This window comes from Diospyros lotus, chromosome 3 (genome assembly GCF_014633365.1).
Source record: "Diospyros lotus cultivar Yz01 chromosome 3, ASM1463336v1, whole genome shotgun sequence".
Classification (NCBI taxonomy): domain Eukaryota; kingdom Viridiplantae; phylum Streptophyta; class Magnoliopsida; order Ericales; family Ebenaceae; genus Diospyros; species Diospyros lotus.
Window position 1 is genome coordinate 34,647,310 of NC_068340.1, and position 26,428 is coordinate 34,673,737.

General features: G+C 38.1%; 1 protein-coding gene across 1 annotated transcript; it reads right to left on the reverse strand.

Annotated features, from left to right (window-relative positions):
- Positions 1–25,029, reverse strand: LOC127798475 (transcription factor MYB25-like). The gene is made up of 2 exons (XM_052332060.1): positions 24,611–25,029; positions 1–1,272 (listed from the first exon to the last, which is right to left on the reverse strand). Exons 1-2 carry the CDS (start codon positions 24,957–24,959, stop codon positions 374–376), a joined length of 1,248 nt encoding a protein of 415 aa, XP_052188020.1. The 5' UTR covers positions 24,960–25,029; the 3' UTR covers positions 1–373.
- Positions 25,030–26,428: the final 1,399 nt, after the last annotated feature.

The window sequence follows — 26,428 nt, forward strand, 5'->3', positions numbered from 1 at the left end:
TATAGTTGGAAAACGGCAAAGTTACAACCTTTTATATATGATATGATGTCCATATCATCAAACATAGAAACTGGCCCAAGCATCAACATGTTGGTTACTGATCTAACAAGAGTTTTTAGCATGGATATATCATAAACTTGAAGAAGAAGAAGAAGAAGAAGACGAAGAAGAAGAAGAAGCATCTACAATAGTTTTATAAACAGAATGTACTCAGCATTTGGGTGTCATATCTGTCGCCGGATCGATGATTTATCCTTTCAGCAGCAAGGCGCGCGCGCATTGTCTTCGAAAGTTAGCTTAGTGCTGCAACTCTATATGCTACAACTCTTTTGTCTCTACAACTCCAAGGAAGATGGGGCAGTAATTGCCGGTTTCAGCTCAAGCCTTCGACTTCAGGTGGCGAAGGAAAACTTGGCGTTGGCCCCTGCCCTGACATTGCTTCTGTCATTGTTTCCACCAGGCTGTTCCACGCCTCGTCAAAACAGATATTTTTATTCATGCAATGTTCAGACAAACCTGTTCCCGCTGCAGCACCCTGAGCGACACGCCGGCCAGCTGTATCGTCCACCGCCCCGGTGCCGGTGGTCTCGAGAGCTCTTTTGATGCAGGAAATGCCATTCAAATCCGTGGCAATTGCATCAAACTCAGGACTTGAGAATGGAAGCTCCTCATAGTCAACAAACTCTGGCCCTAGCAATGATCTTTTAGGAGGGCCGGCACTCAAAGCTGCAGAGCAGCCGTGGCCACATAGCAAAGGAACAACGAGCTCATCACCACAAGCACCTTCAAGAAATTTGGAAATCTCATCTGGTATTACAGCTTGGGTAAATGGCCTCAGGGTTGGAGCAGTCCTTGAAAATATAGAACCACGTTCCGGGGCACTTGCAGGGTTATAAAAACTGAACGCTCCATAGCGTGCCACTGGACGAGAAATTGTAGGATGCGCTGTTTCAGCAGTTGGATGATCCTTATCCATTTGAGTTTCAACTTCAGATTGGCTGGGTTTATTTTCTTCCAGCTTCATAACTTTTTCACCTGGGGACTTGTCTGAATCCAAATCTCCACATGCCAGGGTTTCTTCTGGGGATGCGTTTTTTCCATCTAGGCTGCCTTCTTCCGACATGTTGCCACTTGCAAGTTTCTTGAGAGACAGTTTAGAATTCCAGTGGTTCTTAACCGCATTATCAGTTCTACCCGTCAGGAACTTTGCAATTGTTGCCCATTTGTTTCCATGAACAGAGTGTGCTGCCATTATGATGCGATCCTCCTCATCTGCAGGAAGTTGTGCTCGGTAAGATTTGCTCAATAATAAAAACATTTATTTCATCTAGTACATGAAAAATCATATTCATATCTGGTTTCCCTGAGTTATCTACAAGTAAAGAAGTTGAATTGACTAGCAGATCAGAAGACGTGCCAACATGAACCTTCAAAACCTCTTATTTATTAACTCTTTCCTAGTGTGGTTACCTGAAAAGTCTTGGGACCTTTATCCTGAGTGTGGCTTGACTTTGTGTGGTGCGCGCGCGCGCGCGTGTTGGGGGATTGATTTATTTGATTTGAGTCTATAAACTTTTGTGCAATTTTCTTATTTCTTTTAATCTATGTTTTTGCAATAAAAAAATTCTAACACAAGTGATTGTTACTGTTGAAAATGCCTCAGCAACTGTTATGACGTTGGAGCAGAATTGAAGATAATTTGGAAATCTCTCTTATAGCTGGCTTTGGGAGAGGAAAAATAGGAGCAGAAGTAGCTAACTTAATTGATAAAATAGTTAGTTACAGTCCTAATCTTAAGGCTTCTGTTATGATTTATTTTTTGTTTATCTGTAGTTGAAATTCTTCAGTTAATTAGTTCCTATATTTTAGGAGATTATGGATGAATTCAGTTCAGGTTTGATGTATTTAAACAATCCTAGAGACTCAATAAAAGGTATCTGTGATTTGCCTCCATTTTGTGAATTCTCTCTGCTGTGTTTTACTTCTAATTTCTTAGTTATCACCAACAAATTGGTATCAGAGCTATTTTTCTTGCGGGACCTGTGAGCTATTTTTTAGAGAAACACCATGCAAGCTAAAACTCCTTTTACTGCTATAGCTCCTCCAGTGTTTGATGGTCTAAACTACCAAGTTTGGGCAGTAAGAATAGAAGCTTTTCTAGATGCCAATGACCTCTGGGAAGCTGTTGAGGAGGATTATGACATCCCTCCTTTGCCTGAGAATCCAACTGTAGCTCAACTAAGGAATCACAAAGAAAAGAAGCAGAGAAAGTCAAAGGCCAAGTCTTATTTGTTCTCTGCAGTTTCTCCAGCAATATTCACTAGAATTATGACCCTGAAGACAGCTAAAGAGATCTGGGATTTTCTCAAGCAAGAGTATGAAGGAGATGAGAGGATCAAGGGGATGCAAAAGCTGAATCTAATAAGGGAATTTGAGTTGCAGAAGATGAAGGAATCTGAGACAGTTCAAGAATACTCAGATAAACTTCTGGGAATTGCAAACAAGGTGAGATTGCTGGGAGGTGAATTTGCTGATTCAAGGATAGTGCAGAAGCTGCTTGTGACAGTTCCTGAAAGGTTTGAGACAACAATCTCAGCCTTGGAGAATTCAAAAGACCTGTCAATCATCACTTTGGCAGAACTTTTGAATGCCTTGCAAGCACAGGAACAGAGAAGGTTTATAAGGCAGGAAGGGTCAATTGAGGGAGCATTGCAGGCTAAGTTGCAGGTTAGTTAAGGTGGTAAAGAAAAAAAGAAATGGAACAAGGAGGAAGTGGATCGATCTGACAGCAAGGCAGGAGGTAGTGGCAAGCCAAACTTTCCTCCTTGTGAACACTGCAAAAAGAAGGGCCATCCACCTTACAGATGTTGGAAGAGACCAGATGTTAGGTGCAACAAATGCAAGCAACTGGGACATATTGCTAAGATATGCAAAAGTAAATCTCATCAAGCTACAGAAGCTCAGGTTGCTGATCACCAGGAGGAGCAATTGTTTGCTGCAAATTGTCTTTTAGCCAATTGTTCAAAGGAAATGTGGCTGGTGGACAGTGCCTGCTCCAATCATATGACCAGCAATCTAGAGTTATTTAAGGAGCTTGAAGACGTCGGGGGCATGAAGGTGAAGATAGGCAATGGAGATTACATGGAGGTCAAAGGCAGAGGAACCATTGCATTGGAAACCTCTTCAGGTACTAAGATGATTTCGAATGTTCTTTTTGTGCCTGAAGTTGATCAGAATTTGCTTAGTGTTGGCCAGTTGCTTGAAAAAGGCTTTAAACTGTTGTTTGAGGATAGCATGTGCGTGATTAAGGATGCTAATGGTCAGCAGGTGTTTAGGGTTAGCATGAAAAGTAAATGCTTTCCTTTAGACCTGAAGAAAAATGAACAAATAGCTCATGTTGTAATTGATACTGCAACTGAACTATGGCATAAAAGATTAGGCCATTGCAATCAGGTTGTTTTGCAGGATCTCAGGAAAAGGAATATGGTGCAAGGATTACCTCTATTGGAAGATCTTAAATCAGTTTGTCAAACTAGGCTGCCTTTTACTCAAACAGTTTGGAGAGCGACTCAAAAGCTGCAGTTGGTTCATATTGACCTTAGTGGACCAAAGTCAGAGTCATCTTTGAAGGGAAGTCGCTATTATATTGCATTTATAGATGATCTAACTAGAATGTGTTGGATCTATTTCTTGAGATTCAAAACTGAAGTTGCAGGAGTATTTTGGAGATTCAAGGCATGGATTGAGAATCAAAGTGGCTGCAAGATTCAGGTTATTAGATCAGATAATGGGACGTAGTACACCTCGGAACAGTTTACCAAATTCTGTGAAGAGGCTGGAATTGAGCACCAATTTTCAACTCCCTACACTCCACAACAAAATGGAGTGAGTGAAAGGAAGAATAGGACTATTATGGAGATGTCTCGCTGCATGCTTCATGAGAAAGATCTTCCCAAGAAGTTTTGGGCTGAAGCAGCTAACACAGCTGTGTTTTTACAAAATAGATTGCCTACAAAATCAGTGCAAGGGAAAACACCTTTTGAAGCATGGTATGGTTACAAACCTCTTGTAAAGAACTTAAAGGTGTTTAGTTGTATTTGTTATACTCTTGTGCCACAGGTAAAAAGAGACAAGTTAGATAAGAGAGCTGATCCGGGCATCTTTATAGGCTATAGCAATTTCTCTAAAGCCTATAGAGTGTTTCAGCCACAGTCTGGAAAAATTGTGATCAGCCGAGATGTCCATTTTGCAGAAGAGGAAAAGTAGCATTGGGAGGATAAAAAAGGCACATCAGTAGCTGTCTCGCCATCATTTGCAGCTCCACCATTAGTTGAGGATGAGACCGTTGATGATTTGCCAATCAGAGGTACAAGATTGTTATCTGATGTATATCAGAGACGCAATCTTTCTATGGTGGAACCTGGATATTTCAATGAAGCAGCAACAGATCGCAATTGGATAGAAGCAATGCAGGAGGAGTTGAAGATGATTGAGAAGAATCAGACCTGGGACTTGGTTAACAGACCACAGCACAAGAAAGTCATAGGAGTGAAGTGGGTGTTCAAAACAAAACTGAATGTTGATGGTTCTATCAACAAACACAAGGCAAGGTTAGTGGTTAAGGGCTATGCACAGGTGTATGGAGTAGATTTCTCAGACACTTTTGCACCTGTTGCATGCCTAGATACCATTAGATTAATTCTTGAAATAGCAGCTCAGAAAGGGTGGACTGTATTTCAACTTGATGTCAAGTCAGCCTTTCTCAATGGCTACTTGGAAGAGGAGATTTTTGTGGAACAACCAGAAGGGTTTGTTGTTCAAGGGCAAGAAGACAAGGTTTATTTGTTGAAAAAAGCTTTGTATGGGTTAAAACAGGCTCCTAGGGCCTGGTATAGCAGGATAGATGAGCATTTGCAGAATCTTGGCTTCACAAGGAGCTTAAGTGAATCAACCTTGTACATCAAGCACTCACATGCTGATATATTGATTGTGTCTTTGTATGTAGACGATCTCTTGGTGACAGGGAGTAATGTTAAGCAAGTTGATCAATTTAAGCAAGAAATGTTGAAAGTTTTTGAAATGACAGACCTTGGAGCTATGGCTTACTTTCTGGGAATGGAGATAAAGCAAGATCAACAAGGAATCTTCATATGTCAGAAGAGGTATGCAAAGGAAATACTAAGAAGGTTTTATATGGAAGAATGCAAAGCAATCGCCACTCCGATGAATCAAAAGGAAAAGCTAAGTAAGGATGATGGTCCTGAGAAGGCTGAAGAAGGAATCTACAGAAGTCTTATTGGGTGTCTCATGTATTTGACTGCAACAAGACCTGGCATCCTTCATGCTGTAAGTGTCCTTTCAAGGTTCTTACATTGTGCTAGTGTAAAGCATTACAAGGCTGCAAAAAGAGTCCTCAGATACATTAAGGGAACTCTTGATTATGGTGTTCAGTTTAAACCTAATCAGGTGTTCAAATTGGAAGGTTATTCTAATTCAGATTGGGGAGGATCTTTAGATGATATGAAAAGCACCTCAGGGTACTGTTTTACTTTGGGATCTGGAGTGTTCTCTTGGAGTTCAAAGAAGCAAGAAGTTGTAGCCCAATCAACTGCAGAAGCAGAATTTATAGCAACAACTGCAACTGTGAATCAAGCTCTTTGGCTGAGGAAAATTCTATTTGATCTATGTTTGGTGCAACAAAAAAGTACACCAATTTATGTGGACAACCAAGCAGCTATAGCTATCTCCAACAATCCAATTTTCCATGGCAAAACTAAGCATTTCAACATCAAATTGTATTTTCTCATAGAAGTGCAACAGAATGGTGATGTTAAGCTTCTGTATTGCAAAACAGAAGACCAGTTGGCTGACATATTTACAAAGGCTTTACCTAAAACCAAGTTTGAACAACTGAGATTGGATTTAGGAATGTGTCCAGCTGCTGATGCAAGGAGGAGTGTTGAAAATGCCTCAGCAACTGTTATGACGTTGGAGCAGAATTGAAGATAATCTGGAAATCTCTCTTATAGCTGGCTTTGGGAGAGGAAAAATAGGAGCAGAAGTAGCTAACTTAATTGATAAAATAGTTAGTTACAGTCCTAATCTTAAGGCTTCTGTTATGATTTATTTTTTGTTTATCTGTAGTTGAAATTCTTCAGTTAATTAGTTCCTATATTTTAGGAGATTATGGATGAATTCAGTTCAGGTTTGATGTATTTAAACAATCCTAGAGACTCAATAAAAGGTATCTGTGATTTGCCTCCATTTTGTGAATTCTCTCTGCTGTGTTTTACTTCTAATTTCTTAGTTATCACCAACAGTAAGAAACAAAATGTAGTAGCTAGATCAAGTGTAGAGGCAGAGTATCGAGATATGGCTAATGCAACTTGTGAGCTCATCTACCTTAAGCAACTCCTGCAGGAACTGAAGTTTTGTGAAATGTCCCTTATGAAGCTTGTTTGTGATAATCAGGCTACCTTGCACTTTGCTTCCAATCCAATGTCCCATGAACGGACCAAGCATATTGAAATCGACTGTCACTTTATTAGAGAAAAGTTGATTGATTGCACTATTGTTACAGAGTTTGTTAACTCCAATTATCAACTTGCAGATGTCTTCACCAAGTTTCTAAAGGATCATCGGGTAGAATATATTTGTAACAAACTTGGTGTATATGATATCTATGCTCCAGCTTGAGGAGGAGTATTGAGTTGTATATAGAGATAGTTAGCATGATGTCATGGCTTATGTCATGGTATTTGTATATATATGTGTTCCATCTCTTAGTTTGTAATTAATAGAGAAACTCTTCAAACCATCTCTCTCTCTCTCTCTCTCTCTCTCTCTAAATTCTCATACTTTCTAAATTTATTTTGTTTCCTAATCTAGGAATAGGCCGCATGTATATAAATGGTTGTAGCCACCATTTATAAAATATACACACATTCTCTTACTCTTACATGGTATTAGAGCAGGTTCAACTCTAACCCTAACCGCCTGTTGTCTCTTCCACCCTAAGCTGCTGTCTTTGGTGATCTTTCTTCCCCTAGCTTCTTTGTTATTAAGGGTAGATTGATCCCCTCTTGTGTGATCAATCACTTGTGCCTCCATATTCAAGGTTCTGCGCCTTGCAGCCGTTGTGTTTATGATTTCGGATGGCAGATAGCATGACTCCTTCCGATCAGTGTGTCTCTGTTGGCACAACAGTGAAGTTTAATGGAAAGAACTATGCCTTTTGGTCCCAAGCTTTTCATACCTTCTTGGGGTCTCAAGGTTGTGCCCATCATCTCGTTGATAACAAGCCCAATTCTATGGATTCCAAATATGCAGCATGGTGCTAATCTGATTGTGCAGTGAAGACATGGATGTTAAATGCTATGGAACCTGAGATTGCTGCCTCTGTTGGTCTCGCATCAATTGCTAAGGAGATGTGGGATTCTACCAAAAGATGTTTTCCAATGATGGTAATAATTCTCATATCTTCTATTTGTTTCAGCACCTTGTTGATAGTAAACAAGGAGAGAGGTCTCTACCAGACTTTTTTTGTTGCCTATAGGAGGATTATCAATGAATTTCGTCAACTTCAGCACATCTCTACTGCGACTCAGAAACGGCAATGGGAAAACCTGTTTGTATGTGGTTTTTTAATGAACCTAAATGAGCGATACAACACTCTCAGGAGTCAGCTGTTTGGGGACAGTACCATGCCTATACAAGTGTCAGATCACCGAATCTGACAGAGGGTATTTTTGGGGCATATTTCCAGAAATCAACAGAAATTGATGGGAGATAAATTGAGAGAGAGAGAGAGAGAAGATTCAGGAGAGAAATTTAGAGGGAAAAGATTCAAGTCATTCCATTCATGAATCCCCATCCTCCAGTTGTGGCTTATTATATAGCCTCACAGCCACCCACATGCACCCATGTGCAGTACAAACAGAAACAAAACTGCCTCTATAGCTAATGGACAAATATCCATAACAGAAAGGAAAAGACAAATTACAATGGCTGCTCTTGAAATGTGACAACAAGTATGAAATTTCTCAAATATGGACTGAAGACATGGTTCATTGGGGCTTGGAAAGTGGCGGGAACATTGGTTAAACCAAAGAGCATGACTATAAACTCATAAAGACCTTGGTGGGTTTGAAATGCAGTTTTAGGAATGTCTTTAGGTTTCATTCTAATTTGATGATAACCTACCCTTAAATCAAGCTTGGTAAAAATGGTTGCTCCCTTTAATTCATCAAGAAGATCTTCTATAATTGGTATTGGAAACTTGTCTTTGATGGGAATAGCATTTAATTGACGGTAATCAATGCAAAACCACCAAGTGCCATCTTTCTTTTGGACAAGAAGGACCGGGGATGCAAATGGGCTATGGCTAGGCTGAATGATAGAATTGGTAAGCATTTAATTTTTCAATTTCAATTTCCTGAGATGGAGGCTATCTATAGGAACAGATATTAATGGGTTTTTTTTGTTGCCAAAACATAACAATTAATTTGTAAAGTGGAAAAAGTGATCTTAACATTCCTGTGCAAGGATGATCAAGAGACCTTGAGGAAAATGACCAGGTGGCCTAGAGAAAGGAAGGCTTGCTTATGAGCGGTTGCTTGTTGGTGAATGAGAGAACTCTGATGACCGAGAGGTCTTGGATGACCGAAAGGCCTTGAATGATCGAGATGAACAAATGTTTAGGGGCACAGGAGGCTATTCCCGCGCAAACCCTCCGATGCTTAAGTTAGTCTTCGAATGCTTGAGCGCAAAAATGGAGTTTAAGTACCAAAGTGAGCGTACCTGAGAGAGGAGGCAGGCCTCCTATTTATAGAGGAGGGAGAGGGGGACACGTGGAAACCATCCCAGGTTTCCCGAGTGGCATATTCTGGGTATATTCCCAAAATATTTCTAGCATATTCCTGGCATATTTGGTTCGAGAAATGCCCTGAGATGGTCCATTGGCTACAAGGGAGGCTCTTGAGGGTATAGGGCATTTGTGACCAATGGTCACCACTCACTTCCATTTAACTTGGCTTAGTCTTGTGTCATGACCCTAGGATCAATAGAGGGGCATTATTATAATAGAGTTATAGTAGTTTGTTATGAGATATTTTGTAATTTGTTAAAAGCACATGGGTGCTGTTAGGAATTCAATTAGCAGCTATGCTTATAAAAAGGCTACTTGTAAGAGAATTGAATATCATGTTAAATGAAAAGGAATTCCTTCATTTCTAATTCTTTCTATCCCTCTCTCCGTTCTCTCTAATTCTCCTTCCCTTTTCTACTGATTTCTCCCCCTCCTTCAATTCTTTAATTCTGATTTCTCCCCTAATTCCTATCACAACCCTAGCTAACCCTAGGAATGTGACAAATGGTATCAAATCCAGCTTTCAGGCCACTTGTGCACCGCTAATAGCTGCCCACTCTGATCGAAAGTTCCAACCCCAACTGGTGAAGCAAACCAGTGGCCTTCGAGCACTGCCACCTTAATCGGAAGCTCCGACCCATACTGGTGAAGCAAACCGTTAGCCTTAGAGAGCGACCCACCCTGATCAGAAGAAGGTTCCGACTAGTAATTGGGATTTACTTGATAGAGCCAACGAGAAGGAGGAAAAAGGAGTTAAAATTCATCCTTTACTGGTAACAAACTTTGCTGATCTTTTAGGCATTTCCAGCAAAATCACTGAAAAGAACAGTATAAGAAGGACGAAGCAAATAGTGAAAGTGTAGTGGTAACTGCTACTAACTGTCAAATAGCTTTATATATAAGGCTATGCACAATTCCAAGAATCGTCAGAATTGAAGAATATATATCAAAATTCTAGTTTCTCCCTTGTTTCTCTGCTTCCCTCTATTATTTTGTACATTTCTCCCTTATTTTTGTTTGTTTCTCCCCTCATTTCTATCTATTTTTCCCTCTTTCAATTCTATCTTCAAAGAAAACCTTAGTTAGGACTAGAGTCCTGACACATGTATAAATGTTGCTCCAAGAACTAGGGTACAGACTAGTTATTGACTAGAACTGGGAAGAGTATTTGGTACCCTCTTGATTCAATGAATCTAGGCTTTATTGCCATGAAAATATATGTTGAGATGATGATTTATTTATTTATTCTTTGGAAAATTGATGGTTAACTCGTGTTGTGGTATGTTTATTTGAGTAGAGTACTGGGTGACAAAAGTAAGCTGAATTTTATTTGAGTAGAGGAACATGACAGCTACTGAGTATAAGGTAAATATGAGGCAGGTTTCGAGGATGAAACCTAATTTAACGGGGAAGTAATTGTAACACCCAAATTTTTAGAAAGGGACAAATAAGAGGGGGGGAAAATCCAAGAGAAAATAGGATTTCTAAAGCCATTGTATTCTAGGATAATTTAAAGTTTCAAAGAAATTGGAATCGAGTTCAAATTAATTGAAGATTGAGATGAGGGATTATCATAGTAGTTGAGGGATTTAGATTGGTCTGGAAGTTTGAGGATAAACTTTATTTCAGAAACTGCCTTGGATAAATTGGGATAAAGTAGAATGATATATATATATGTATGTATGTATGTATATATTTGGAAGAGAGCTTGAGAAAGACCGGGATTTATTAAAGAATTGGAAACAAACCAATTCCTTGTTAAAGAAGAATTGTTTATCCAAAATTTGGAGGCAAACTAATTCCTTATTAAAGAAGGATTAGGATTAAACATGTAGCTTTTGAGGATAAATTAGAAGAAATACCTATGGATTATCTTATTAGGATTCAATAAGGAATATAATTAATTCAAGAATTAGAAAAAAAAAAAAAAAAAGAAGGGAAAATTGAAACCAAAACCAAAGAGGAATCAGATGTACCCCAAGAGGCTTATAAATACAAGCTTAGAGGGGAGGGTTAAATTATTGAGCTATGAGAATCAATGAGTAGCAAAGTTGCTGGATTTGTGCATTTTCTCAAGGAGGTTTTAGACATCATATTTCCTCTTGGATTTTGGTTTCCCACTTAATTGTCTCTGTCTAAAATTTCAGGTGTTAAAAAGTTTGGTGTGTGATGTTCATGACAAAGTTTTATGTGCATGTGGTTTAAATGAATAGCTCACCCCAATTGTATTTTCTCCGCAAATGTATATATATTAAATACGTAGAACAGGAAGCAGATCTTGAAGGAAAGGCCATGAAGTATATTGAAGAATGTCGCATGATTAGAATTAAGTATTTTGTACACATTGGTGATATGTGTATTATGAGGTGTGTTTCATTTTGGGTCTTTTAGTGAACCAAAACAAAGGATTAAACACATGATATCTTGAGATATATGCAGCAAGTTCTGTACAAATTTCTGTGTACAAAAATATTGAGGATATTGGATATATCTTGATGTGTGATGAGTTTAAAGTTGTGGTTCATGATGATGTATTATGAATTTAGACAATATTAGACCATAAAGGAGGATTATGAATGGAAAGAATCAGTTTTTGGAAGATAAAAGGTCTTGATTTTCAGCTTCAAGAAGTTGAAGTTTTGAAACCAATGCAGCAGGCTTCAAAACTTGGCCTTCCAGTGAGAAGAAATGAGCCAAGAATCACATTGTAGTTTCAAAACAGAGGCTTCAGGTTTTGAAACTTGGTTGTCCAGTAAGCTGCTGGAAGTGCATGTTTCGAAACAAGGCCTCAGCGTATTTGTGAAAGTTCCGAAACAAAGGTCAGGATTTTCAAAATGAATCAGAGCAGCAAGTTTCAAAACAAGACCTAGAGGTTCTGCAACTTGCTGGGCAGAAGGCAATATATAATCGATCATTAAGTGATTTTCTTGGGAAATAAGCTTTGGATAACCTAGTATATGAAATAAATTTTTCTTATAAAGATAGTGGAAATATTAGGTTCGATCCAAACACTTTCAACACATGCTCTGAAATTTTCACCTAAAGATTTAATCAAGAGTAAGATTATAGGGTGACTCCCAGCAGAGGTCAAAATGAATTAAAACAGAACCTTGAGATAATTCCTCTATTTGAAAGGGGATATAGAAAGATAAAGATTTATTCTTACACAAAAATTTGGAAAATAATGAAAGTATATTTCTTTATTATTGGAAAAAAAAATATTTTCCCCAATTTTGGGATTAGTAACATGCTTGGAAGAGTAGGGGGTTACTCCATCCTAGGGCTCTCTTTACTGTTGGTCCCTTTAATCTATTGATGGTTTGACTCAAGAGGGGAGATGACTCTCCTTTCATTTTTATGATTGATTGCATACAAGCTATAAATTTATGGAAACGCCTCTTTTTCCACAGCTGCCACAACCCTTCTATGGGAAGTTGCAGTGGAACTACACACGTACACTAGGATTTTCATCACATTTTCAATCCATTTCATGCAACCTAGTGAGTTACGGAAACATTTACAACCATCCCACAGTCCAACATTTGATGAACAAACTTTTCTTGGCTTGGAATAACTGAATTTCATTGCACAGGCCACCTATTTATTGATTTCCAGAATGCCAGTCTGTTAACACCCAAAATTTTAGGAACAGATGGGGGGGGGGGAATTGAGATGATATGGATTATCATAATTGTGGAGGGATTAGCATTCAAGGTGTAGATTTGGGGATCAATCAGAAAAAGAGGTGGATATTAATTGAAGAGGATTTGGTAAGGATAGGATAAATTAAAATTGGGAATAAACCAATTCCTTGTAATAAGAAGGGTTAGGATTGATGTTGAATAATTCACGGAAGTATGCAATTCATACATCAGCCTTGTGGAAAGAGATAAGTCAGCCTTTCTAAAAATTAGCTTTCTAAAATCAGCCCTGATCCTATCCTCCATATTTAGAAAGCTGTTCAGTTTTAGAGATTTCCTAATGTTGTGGTTTCCTAATTTTGTGCTGTATCTTTTGTTTTCTTGTACAGCGTATAGTGTATTTTTCCATTCTTTGTTGCTTTCCTAGAGTGTAACTCTCATCCCTATTAATAGGGAATGTAATACCATGCATAGATATGAAAGTAAGATAATTATTCTCGTTTATTCTACATTCATCAGCCTACTTTCTACAATTGAAGATGTAGTAAATTTTGAGGATAAATTACAAGAAAAACCTATGTATTATTTGATTAGGATTTGATAAGGATTATGATTAATTGGAGAATTAGAAACAAAAGGGGAAATTGAATCCAAATTCAAAGAAGAATTGAATGAACCCTAAGAAATCTATAAATACAAGCTTAGAGGAGGATTAAATCTTCAAACTTTGAGGCTCTGAGCTATGGGAATTAGTGAGAGGTAAAATAGTTGGACATTTGTGGATAATATTTTGTAGATATTCTCTACAAATGGGTCAGGTGAGTGGGTTATTTCTGACTAGTATATTTTGAAAATTATTCCCAGGCATGATTGGAAAATTGTTTGACATGATATATGTTACTTGACATACATGAACTGTTTATTTGGAAACAAATTGAGAGCATGGATTTGTAAAATCATTTGAAAAGATTATTTATGGTGTTAGCATGTAATTATAAATTGTGTTGGAACCATTGGGGAAGTCTAGGGGGTATGCTGGTAATTGAATTCCACTACCTATGCAGTGCCAAGGGAATTTTAGGTTCTCAATGGGAGGAGATGGACTGAAATATTCCAGTCATGTGATGCCCTACCGGGTACTTGGGGGTAGATACCAGGGAAATTACTAGGTCCCTTGTACATTGATCGGCCCATTGAGATATTTATTGGGGTTTGAATTAATTATTGAATATTATTGTGATTCCCTTGGTTAAATGATGTTTTCTATATCACAAAAAATTGTTGGCTACACTATGTGTGGTTTTTATCAGTGATACACGTTATTGCATGGGTAATATTGGTGAATATTTGTGAACTGAGAACTATTTTATTTTATATGTATGAAATCCTTTATTTTGGATATTGATTTATTATGTGGGATAACCTTCACTGGGTTTTAAGCTTGCCCCTCTTCCTAACATTTTTTAGGTGAGCAAGATTAGCAAGCTAGACATGGACTCAAATAGAGGGATTATTAGTGAACTCAATTTAGAATATTTTAATTTTAAGTTATTGTCAGTTATGTAAAATTTAAGGATGCTAGTGGTTTCTATTTCAGTTTATTTCTTTTGTAAGATAGTGGATACTTTTCATGGGAGTAAGATGGATGGATTTTCAGGCTTCATGAACTATGGGTCTTAGCTTAGGGTTCAGTGTCAGTCGCATTAGCTGTAGAGGGGGTTGTGACGTCCAAGACACTTCCTCTTGGTTCAATTATTTGACCAAGCAAATCTTATCCAAAAATTACCATTATATCTCATTGGAGTCCTCTTTGAAAGAGCTACAACATATAAAAAATTTGGGTCAATTGGACTTCGTTTGACCCCTCAATTTATTGCACAAATTTAGCATATTTCAGGAAATCTAGGGCAAAGTTTCAAAATTAATTCACCAATATTTCAAAACCTAACAGGGTATGTTTTGAAACCTGGCTGATATGTTTGATACTTGCCATTTTGGGGGTATTCTTCCTCAGAGTTTAGGATCATGTTTCTAAACTTTTTCACTGCTTTCATGACTTTACTCATTTTTCAAATTTTTTATGCCTTAAGCCATTGTCCCTTCAGACTAAATTGCCTTAGCCAAATTTAGCGCAATCCTTTCCATTTCTTGAACCACAATCCATGGTCCCTAGGCATAATTGACCTAATGAATCAACAAGTTTTCTTTTAAACCTTTTTGGTGCCATACTAATTAAGAGCATGCACAAATGAGAATTAATGTGTTTAATCTCAATCGAGTTTATCTCTAACCTGGTCCCCTACTTAGCACCTAGCCAAGCCTACAATGTATAATTATGGCTTCTAGTTCCAGTTCATACACTAGCCTTGTGGCTGATGTACCACATATGCATGTATTTCCTTATAACACTTGGAGATTTGCTTGCTCAAATGAAGCCCCAGTTATGAACCTAGGGTTTATGACAGATTTAAAAGGTAATTGGAAGAAATTGGGGAAGTTATATTGGAAGAAATGGGGAGGAATTTAGGGAAGAACAGAACAGAGAGGGAGATTAGGGAGAACCGAGAGAAAGAGAGGGAAATTGAGAGAATTCAAGATAGGGAAATGATAGAATTCATTTAACAATTCAAACATACATTCTCCAAGTACTATAGCCTATTTATAGGCTATCTAGCCAATGTAACAACTGAAAAGTACAACAGGTAAGCAGCAACGTACATCAAGAAGAAAATACATGTATTAGATTATTCTAATATATCCTTGGGTTGTGACAATTTCCCCCTCCTTGAAAAAGTTCTTGTCCCCAAGAACTTACGGCGATTGTATCGTTGTTTCTTCATCCAATCCTAGTTTTCACTTTATAATTTGTCCATTGCCTTCTCTTGTTTCTTTCTCTTTTCTTTTTCCTTTTCTGCCATTGCCTATCTAGATAAATCTTAAAAAACCACTGTAAGCATTCCAATTTGTAAATAAAGCATGCCACACTAATATTTGTCAATCCAAAGTCTTTTGTAAATGCAGCTCTTGCAGTTGTGATCAGAGTTGCATCTACCTCCAATGTATACTTGTGTTGTTCTGTGTTGGCTCTGATGAGCTCAACAAAGACTGGGTTCCCATCCTCTCCTATAATAACCTTGGATGCACACCTTCCAGTGTGATAGACAATGTTCTTTGGGTTTATTAAAATTCTTTGGACCAACCTTCCTATCTTGAGATCCAATCCCAGTCCTTGTCTGCCATAGTTAGCAACTAATCCCGCAAACCTCTGTTTACATATGTTTCCCCCATCACGTCGCCTGTGATGTTGGTTGTTTTGAGAACAGAGGGTTGTCTAGCTATATCCTCAGTTGTGCCACTCTGATTAGGAAAACTGCCTTCCTTCTGCATCTTCCTTGGCTCCTCCTGAGCTTTTTCCTTCTTCTTTTTTTGAGGATCCACCAAGTAACTTTTGGACAGATCTTCTTGCTCTACAGCTTTCTCTATCACCTTGAACTATTCTTGCTCCTCACCATTTACAGACCCTAGCAATGTTGTAAAAGAATATTTTTCTTCCTGTTTGTCATCGTACACCAGAGGTTCACTTTCAACAGTTTTCTCCTCAAAGATTTCTCTGCTACAGTCGTATTTATTTGAAACCTCCCCTCCCGACTTATAGAAGAATTCAACTGGGATATTGAATTGACAATCCTTAGACAGCATCATGAAAAACTCCTGCATCTCCTCACGTATTGCACGGCCTACTTCCTTGCGCATCTGACTGAACTTATTATCCAATCTCTTTTCCCATGCCTCATGATTCCAGCCAAACTCCTCACGAATTCGGTTGTATCCCATGAAAACTGTAGCATTCTTCCGCTGCAACTAAGACTCCAATTGTTTCACACGCATGATATCTGTCATGGCAAAAATCTCATGAGCGGAACAAGCCAAAGACTAAGAAACCGGAGCTCTGCACATCCTAAGTCCCACACTTCCCTCTGTATCTACCTCACAATAGTCACCTCTGAAATTGATCCAAGAAGTGGCAAATCACAAGCGTTGTTCCGCTTCAAGGTCAAGCCTATTTTAGGATCGGAAGAGGTCGCATAGTTACAGTGACTCGGTCGGCCTTCTAGAGTCCCCTAGATCTCCATTAGAAGTGAGAATCGATCACTACAATGGTCACCTTCACAACCGAGATCACCTAAGTCAAGGAACTGATCTAAATCGCCTGCTACTCCCGGTTTGCGTAATCGCCTTCAATTTTCGAGAGTCAAGCCTCGTGCGTCGAAATCAATTGGCCAAGTCGTCTTCCAATTCCAAGCCTCAAATATTAGCCGACCTCACCTCCTTGTGCTTTGAACTCAATTTTCGAGATTCAACTAGAAATTAATCAATAGAAAAACAGTAAAGAACTGATGCGGGTAGGGAGTTCGCCTAACTGTTGGAAATCACGACCAAGGACCTTGATCTTGTCAGTCTTCCTGAAGATCGAACAGCCAGCGTTGGGTTACCAATTCAACTCACTGAAATGCCTCCTGAAAGTTCTATTAATTTCGATGCCTCTAGCGATCGCCTAACAATTGGTCGATTTCTGCAGCCTAGGGGTCAGAAACCAATGAGCAAAAGAAGTCGGAGGAATTCGCCTCTCACAAGGGACTCCACCTACATGTTAGAGCCCGAGAATTATCGAAATCGCAGTTGCGGGTCAACCTCTTGCTCACCTCCAAGAAAATCGATCAACTCTTCCACTTATATGAGTCATCTGACTTCCCTTTGAAGACATCTTATCTGCTTGTCCTCAATTTTTGTCCAACCTTACTGGATTTCAAAACGAGTCTCAACTATCAGCTTCGTCTTCAAGACTCGGACTTTGATATGCCAGAATCACCAAAGTTCATTGGGATCTGCTCTGTGCCTTCTTCGATCGGCTTCGTTGTCGTCCTTCAAAGTCGCCTCAATTCACGACTAGAATCAATTGGAATCATAGGCGAGGAACGATGCTCTGCTTTAGCGTACGGACAAGTTGGATCGGAATGACTGAATCACAACCAAGAATCGCTGGCCTGTTCTGCCTTTCAAGAATCGAATCTAGAGGTGCTCGGCCCACTCCGCCTTCAATTTCCAAGTTCAACTCAAATTAACTGGATCGGCAACGGAAATTATCTCCTCATTCGATCGACACTAATCTAGCTCAGCGAAAATCGCTCGAGGCTTTGCTTCGATCGCACCTTACTTCTTGTTGTCTACTCACGACCAAAGTGAATCCAAGATTGCTAGTGGAGTCCCCACCCGATCACCAACCACCGGTTGGAATTCACTTGAATTCTTGAATCAATCTTGATTCTTTTCGAATGCTTGCACTTACCTATCACACTGTAACCAATGGAACTCGTCGGAGTCCTTGTACTCGCTGGAATCACCCAAAGTCTCTGCTCTATCTATTCCATCGAGAGTCGTCGGAATCAACTGCTACCATTTGCAAGAATTACAGCCAAGGAACGTTGGCTCTAATACCATTTGTCATGAACCTAGGGTTTATGATAGATTTAAAAGGTAATTGGAAGAAATTGGGAAAGTTATATCGCAAGAAATGGGGAGGAATTTAGGGAAGAACGGAACGGAAAGGGAGATTAGGGAGAACCGAGAGAAAGTAAGGGAAATTGAAAGAGAAATTGAGAGAATTCAAGAGAGGGAAATGATAGAATTCATTTAACAATTCAAACATACATTCTCCAAGTACTATAGCCTATTTATAGGCTGTCTAGGTAATGTAACAACTGAAAAGTACAACAGGTAAGCAGTAACGTACATCAAGAAGAAAATACACGTACTAGATTATTCCTAATATATCATTGGGTTGTGACAGCCCCTTTACTCTTCATCTTGTTACATAGCCCTATAATATGGCCCTTAACCAATTTGACACCTTTATAACACCTCTCAAGTTTCTATTCCATCTAACTTGATATTGGCCATCAAAATTACATATACAAAACCAACATCAATAAAACTTGAAGCTAAGATGTCAATCCATAAAAACTGTCACAAGAAGCTTTACAACACATTAGACAACCCAAAATTTCCAAAACCATCCAAAAGGCAACATATCTTCAAAACATTCTCTTTTAACCTAGCCAACGCCTACCAATCTGAGGGACATTTTACAAAAATAGAAAAAGGTCCTTAGCTCAGAGAATTTACATGCAATGCTTTAGACACAAACGACATGTGTCATATGCCTGTCATGTTCTCATGCAATACAAGCTCTTATCCAGTCATCATAAATATATTGTGATCATTTTTGTAAAAAGAATGACTAGGTATATCACCAGAAAGATACATAAACATAGGTTAGACGCCAAAACCAACCAATCCATCACACAAGCAAGCATTTATAAGCACATTCTTGGTTATAACCATACCAAATTCAGTTTTCAGGCTATACAGCTGCAAATAAAGCTCAGTTTGCAATTTAACTCAAGAAACCACTCACATTAATCTACAATAAGCATATCATCATATAAAAATAACATAGAAACCAAGATAGCACAAAAGTGAAGCACATCATGAAACTCTCGCTCTCAAAACACTAAGCTCGCTGCTTCCTTGCAGATTTTTGGTGTGATTTCAGATATCTCTAGCTAGATTTGTGGACTGTCTTACTTCCCTTGGACCAGAACTTCAGAAACCTATGAAAATCTCCCATGTGCATGGCATGCTAGCTTGAAGAAACCCACTAGATTTTCTGTTTTGTAATAACTCTAGCAAAACAACACAAGTTCCTTGAATTTCTTAGCTAACCGAGCAGAAAAATCTCTCCAATTATGACATTAAAACATATGTGTCGTGATCCTAGGATTTAGCTAGGGTCTTAGAAGGAATTGGAAGGAATTTGGGGAAGAACAGAGAAGAAATGAAGGGGGAGATTGAACAGAATTAGGGAGAAAGTTAAGAGAAATGAGAGGGAGAAAGGAGAGAAATTTAGAGAGGAAAATGAGAGTTTCATTAATCAATTCAAGCATGAAATCTCTCCACTTACAATTGGCCTTTTTATAAGGCATAGCTAGATGCTTAACTAATTTCTAACAACATCCTAACAGCACCCATGTGCTTCTAACAACTTGTAAAATATCTCTAACTAACTATTATACCCTATTACAATAATGCCCCTTTATTACTCCTAGGGTCATGACAATATGCAATCTCTGGTGACCTGTAATCCACCAAAGTTTCTGCTTTACAGAAATTTCCAGCAAGAACTAACTTACTTCCCTCTCACTCACCAAGAAGAGAGAAATACATGATTTGTTAAGAACCTAGACTTATTCTTCAAAGAAACCTCTCAACCTGGTTTTTCTCCACTCTCCTCTCCAGTGAAAGCAAATGGGGGAAAGAAATCTGCCAACTAAATGTAAGAATATTGTTAGGATATTACCAGAATATTGTTAGAATATTTATAGATCTTTTTATATATTCTTTGTAATCTTTCAGTATTTTATTACCTTTTTAGGTTTAGTCTTTATTACCACTTTAGGTTAGTCAAAGGCCTTATATATACCTATTGTATACCTTCTATTACAATAACGAAAATACAATAATCTCTTACTTTACCACTAACAAGGGTATAAAAACATCAGTTTTTAAGTGAAATTTTCAGAAATTACAGATTCCCCCATTCAAAAATTACACTTTTACCCCTAATGAGCTTTTAACTTTTCACTTAACCCCCTCATATATGTAGTTTATTTCACTCACAAGAGCTCCCTTCCATTATTACATAAAGGCTTTTAGTTTGATTGTTGTTCTCCCATATGCCCCTAAGCATTTTAATAGACCTATCACTTATGGCTTGTTTGGTATCCAGATAAAATAGTGATGGGACTAAATAATACCATCCCATATATAAGAAAGAAGGATTACCAGAGGTCATAACTATCCCATGTTTGATTTGTCAAATTGTGAAAGAGGTATTACCTAAAGTAAATTGCCAATTAATTTGCCCATTTTCTCAAATCAATACCTAACACCCCAACAAAATCAAAAAACCCTAAGAACAGATCCGGGAAACAAAATCTATACTTAACAAACAAAATTAAAACAGATTTGGGAATTAAAATCAAAGGCTGGAATCAAAACCAATGATGGGAACAGGAAGAAGAAAAGCAGAGAAAGTATATAGAGGAAAATGGTGGGTCATTTGAAAACTCAGTTAAAGGTGAAGAGAATTCCATTTCCATGGCTGTGGGAAGCAACAATAGGAATTTGGACAGGCAGAAGATGGGTCTAAAAGATGAAATGGGATTTTAGAATGAATATAAGAGGAGCTTAGGCTTTGAATAGAAGAAATATTACAGTCCAGAGATGCATCCTGCAAGAGGACTTGGAGTTGATAGCATTAATATTGGCTTTGGTGGAGGGGGCAAATAGGGTGGCGGCAGAAGCAGCCACAGGTTTGGGAGAGATGCTGCAGATAGCAATGACCCCGGCATAGAAGAGCATTACCAGAGGCTGGTGGAATAGAATCCTCACAATGCATTATTTTTGAGGAATTATACTCAGTTTTTGTATCAAGTGAGGACCCCTTCTCTCCATGTTTCCATTTCAACACACCATCACTAGAATTCATCCCAAGGCAGGGACGCAGCAGTGGTGATAGAACATGAATTTATGAAGAGAGAGAAGATGCAAAGGGCTTATATAGTGGAGGGGCAAAATGGTACACCACACAAGTGGGATTATTCTTATACCTACATGGAGAGATAAACTCATCAACTTTGGTGGGATAAATTTTTCCCTGGCTTAGCTTATCCCACATGTCTTTAGATACCAAACATAGTATTACCGTGTCAAAAGGTAATACCTTGTCCCAATACTCCTACCAAACAAGCTGTTAGGGCATTAACTTTTATCTCAATTACCATGGACCCCCTTTTTTACATGTTATATTTCCAACTACATCCCAGCTATTATTTACTACTGAGGATTCTATTTTATATCTTTTATACATAAGCCCTAACCACTTTTTTTGTTTTTGATCTATCTCACCAATTTGTCAATACGTTCACTCTTTATTTACCATGTGGCTGGTTCCAAGCTACATAATCCTCAATTAAGCACTAACATATGCCTATATTACCTCCCTTCTCACATTGCGTAACTATCATCGGTTGTTTTCTTGTTTACCTTGTTTCTTGCAACAACCCGAGGTGTTACAAAATGCTAAAAGTTAATCAACAATCACGACATTCAAACACAAAAGGCATAATATTTGTAGTGGTTCAGCATTGCTCGCACCTATGTCCACCCTACAAGGTCCAATCTAATTTTGTGTTCCACTAATCACAACAAATTAGGTTTTTCTCACCCAAGCTCACCTTAGAAACTTGTACACCCCTAGATTCATTGGCTTTGGGTAGCCAACACCAAAAATGGCAAGTCACTGCTTGCCCTCACAATATACAAATACAAATTTAACTATGAAAATAATAAATAAATACCGTTTGGTTACTGGTTAAGAGTAATTTTTAGAAAGTTGAGAGGGGGCCATATTGAAAATATATTCAAATACTATGGATTGAGTAATTTTAAAAAGTTGAGAGGGGGGCAATTAACCCCTCTCAACTAGTTGTGGCTCCACCACTACTCCAAGTAACAACTTGCTAGATGTACTTAGCATTATTTTCAATTCTTTTTGAAGAACCGCTAGTTGAACCAACGATTCTTTACCATTCTTTTAAAAACTGTTGGTTGAACCAACGATTCTTTCAAAGAAGCACTGGCATGTGGAACAACCAGTAGTAGTTTGTTAAATAGTTTCGGAATAGTAGTACTTTAGTATTTTTTTATGATATAGTTGTGGTTTAGAAAAAAGATATTAATATGCAAATGTCTGAGAAACTAAACTCACTATCCACTCCCTATTCTGCATCCTCCCCTTCTCAATGTCATATAAGCCAGTCACCAACAAAGATCAACATTATTGGGCAATGGCATGATCCCTCTCCCTTTCTTCTTTTCTCCTCCCTCCTATATTTTCTCATCCTCTCTATGTTCTCCAGACATCACATACATCGATTACCAACCTAAACCATTCTCATCCCTGGCTCCTCCGTTGCATCTTGCCACCATATATGCCCTTATCTCATCCATACTGGACAACATTGGCAAGAGAGGTGAAAGATTGAAAAAATGTTAAAAGAATACAAAAACAACAAAATCCAAAACCGATCACTGTGGTCCAAAGGCGCAAGTCCAATACCATTGAAACCCACCATCATCAAGAACTCCTTCGCCAGCACTGCACATCATTAAAGAGTGTCCCCAATATGCAAAGCTCCCTGCTTTATGAAGGTAGGGTTGCAAGAAGGTCTCTTTCCACAACTCAAGCACCCATGGCCTTCTAGTCATAAAGTAACAACATTATTGTTGCAGCCAACTGCCAAGGCTCGCCATCCAAAAAACAAAGATGCGAGAGATCTAACTAACTCCTACATAATCCATCACCATCATCAGTCTCTCCTCCCACTTCAACTTCATGGGTCTTCACAAGGGAAAGAAAAGGGATTTTATTTCATCCTTTGCTAACATCACGCAATCTGCAAGGAGATTGTTGCCAAAAAGTGACCCATCTCTCCAACACATAGTGCCACTAAAGGAATCAAGTAGTTGAACTCCTCCTTATTTAGGATTGATTCATATATTGACTAGAGTAAGCTTGTGACGATGATAGTGTTCATGTTAATCCAAGCAAGAATTAGCTGTCATTTGCAGTTTATAGCATTAGCGCAAACAAATAAGCAATAAAAAAAATTCTAATTCACTTCAAAAAAATAAGAAAATCCTACTCTCTTACAAAATTCAAGATGCTCAGCTGTTATGAAAAACAGTGGCAAGCACGACAAGGGTACAAGACTAAAAGTTTACATGCTATACGCAACAAGGGTACAAGACTTAAGCCTTCACCTTTAACCATACACTTTTCTGTATTAGAACATCATTTGCAACAAAAAAAGGGTACAAGACTAGAAGTTTTAAAGAAAAGGTTGTAATTTATTATCCTCTCTACCACAATCAGCCTTCTTTCAAGATACAATACCTGGAACCAGCATATATGAAAAGAAGGATGTTAAATCCACCTCCCTAAAATAAGACGCCACTTGCATACAAGTAAAATCCACAACTTACAGACTTTACAAAATCGTTCATGGAAAAATAAGTAGAAACCCAGTGAGCAAAAACAAGCATTACAGATGCCAAATTTTTCTCCTTTTTTTGCTATCTCATTGCAATCTTACGGGGAAAGTGAAATCCTGTAAAAGTTGGGGAAAGTGAAATCCTGTAAGAGTTGCCCCTAGTGTAATATTGAACTAATCACAACCAGCCAATAGACTGTCCTATTTATGACTCAAAAACAGTAAATTAGTGACAATTACCTCTAAGTTGTTCTTTGCCAGATTACTCAATTATGTAAAGTTACAAGATGAATACAAATAAAAATAAAAATAGGCACCAAGACTTTACAAACAAAAGCTTTGACACCTTATAGACTCAAACCTTATTAGGGAATTCATAAAAAAAAAAGACAGAAGAAGAAGATTGACAACACAATCCCTCTATGTCAACAGCAAGCAATGTCATTTTCGATGCTCCACGATAAGTCATTATTCCAATGACATTAGAAAGCACATCCGAAATTGAAAACATCTCACCTTGAGAGGAACCCTTAGTGTTAAAATTTTTGATATTTTTTAGGTTCAAAGAGATTGAAGATGACAAATTTCATGAATGAGTTTACGCCCATAAAAAGAAAGAGACAGGACAGGAAATGAAGTAAAAAGACCGCAAACACAAGTGTAAGATGTCGAAGACTATTCAGAGGGGTGACGATCAGCAAGTACATAAAATCAATTGAACACATCAGCAAAGGTAAATCAACTAAAGCTCGTAATCAAGAAGCAATTACAGTACCCTCCTACTAGTAGTTTCAAATAAGACATTAAGGAAAAAAGATGACAAAACCCTCAATTTTCACATTTCGATTGAAATTGAAAAGCATCGCAAACCAAACCAAATTAAAAGGGGGGAAATGGGATAAAAAGGGGTAACGGCGCTGGTTACCTACCGGAAAAGGGCCTGCGGTTGACGGAAGGGTCGAGCTGATTATGCCAGCGGAGGCGGCAGGACTTGCCGGTCCGACCGGGAATTCCTCTGGCGATCAGGCTCCAATTCTTCGCGCCGAACTCTCTCACTAGTCGGGTCAGCACCGCGTCTTCTTGGGGCGACCAAGGCCCCTTCACTCGGCTGCAAGCGCCACCGCCACCGGCTCCGGTTCCGTTTCCGGCTCCGGTTCCATCTCCGTCGCCTTCGCCGCCGTCGGCTCCACCAGAAGCTTCAGACATTGCCACGTCCACACCGCAAGCGGCGGAGCCGGGAAGTGGCGAAGCTTTTCGACTGTCGCCTTCTTTCGTCATCGTTTCTTTCTTTTTCTCTCTCGAGTCTTTCGGTTTGCAACTCCCCCACGACAGTACCTACCCGACTAACTGCAAACTTATTTGAGAGGGACTGTGTAGGGATCACAATTTACCTCCTGCGGGTCCCCCACCCACCTCCAAGTTGGTTAGAGTTTAGGAAAAACTTTTAATATAAAATATTAATAGACCAGGTTCAGGGTTGTCAATGCTGATTGTTCCCACAAAATGCTATTATTTATATATAAAGTTTGCATATTCAGTTGCACTATATTGTCCTATTCATTTAAATCAACACTATAATAATAATAATATTTATAACGCTAAGCGTACCACGTGTGCATTATTTATATATAACCTGTTTTAGATTATTGTTTATATTTCAACTTTTGAATAAATTCTCTTGTAAATAATTTGAACCTATTGTTTTGATTTTAAATCTTAATTTCTATTGGCTGTTTGGATTTTTGTCATAGATATCTCAATTTAGATGTTACAATTGCTTATTATATTAACATCATTTTTATTGGTATTTTAAAATGCAACCTAGGTAATTGTCGCAATTTCTTGTAAATCAACACCCTTAAGTGTTGGGCCTGATTAATCAAACCCAATTGGTGCCTAAGTTGCCCAGGCACATTTAAATTCCCATTTTCCCTTTTATATCATCTCATTGTAGTTTGGGTTTGTCTTTGGTGGACTCGTTGATTTCTCTCTCTCGTTATCGCTGCCACCACCAATCGTCTCGTCGCTTTTTCTCTTTCGTCATTATTGTCGTCGCCAATCATCATTCTCAACCATGTTTTCGTTGTCTATTTCTCTGTTGATCCTCGCTTTTTTTCCTTCAGTATGATTTGAGGCCTAGCTTCGATTTTTAACTCTTTCATCACTTGTTTAGCTTTTCTCATCAATAAATATTCGATTTTCGACTCTTTATAGGTTTGAAGTTTTTTTTCATCATTTTTACCACTCTTCTCAAGAAGTTTCAATTTTTGCTGCTATTTCAATAAATTTGTGTTTTGATATGATTTTAGGATTTGCAACTAGTTGTTAGATATGTGCATAATTGAATCTGCAATTTGATTCTATTAGCTGGAATAATTAAGCATTATTTTAGATTATTAAAAGTTTATTATGAAAGTAGGATCAAATTATATCAAAAAGTTTAAAAACAAAAATAGCTTTCCTAGGCGCTAGGCCTCAGTTTAGTGCTCGACTAGCACACAGTACGTTTTAGAATACTAATTTTGATTTTAATCACATATTTGGGTAAATTTTGACATTGTTGGAGGCAACTTTAGGCTTGATATGGTGTGATTTGAATTAGTGATTCAAGGAATGGTTTTTCTCGTAAAATAGTATATATATACAAATTTTTATATTTATCAATGTATAAATATATATTAAATTTTAAAAAAATATGGAATTATAAAATTACTAAATATATTATATTAAGTAATTTAAATAAGACA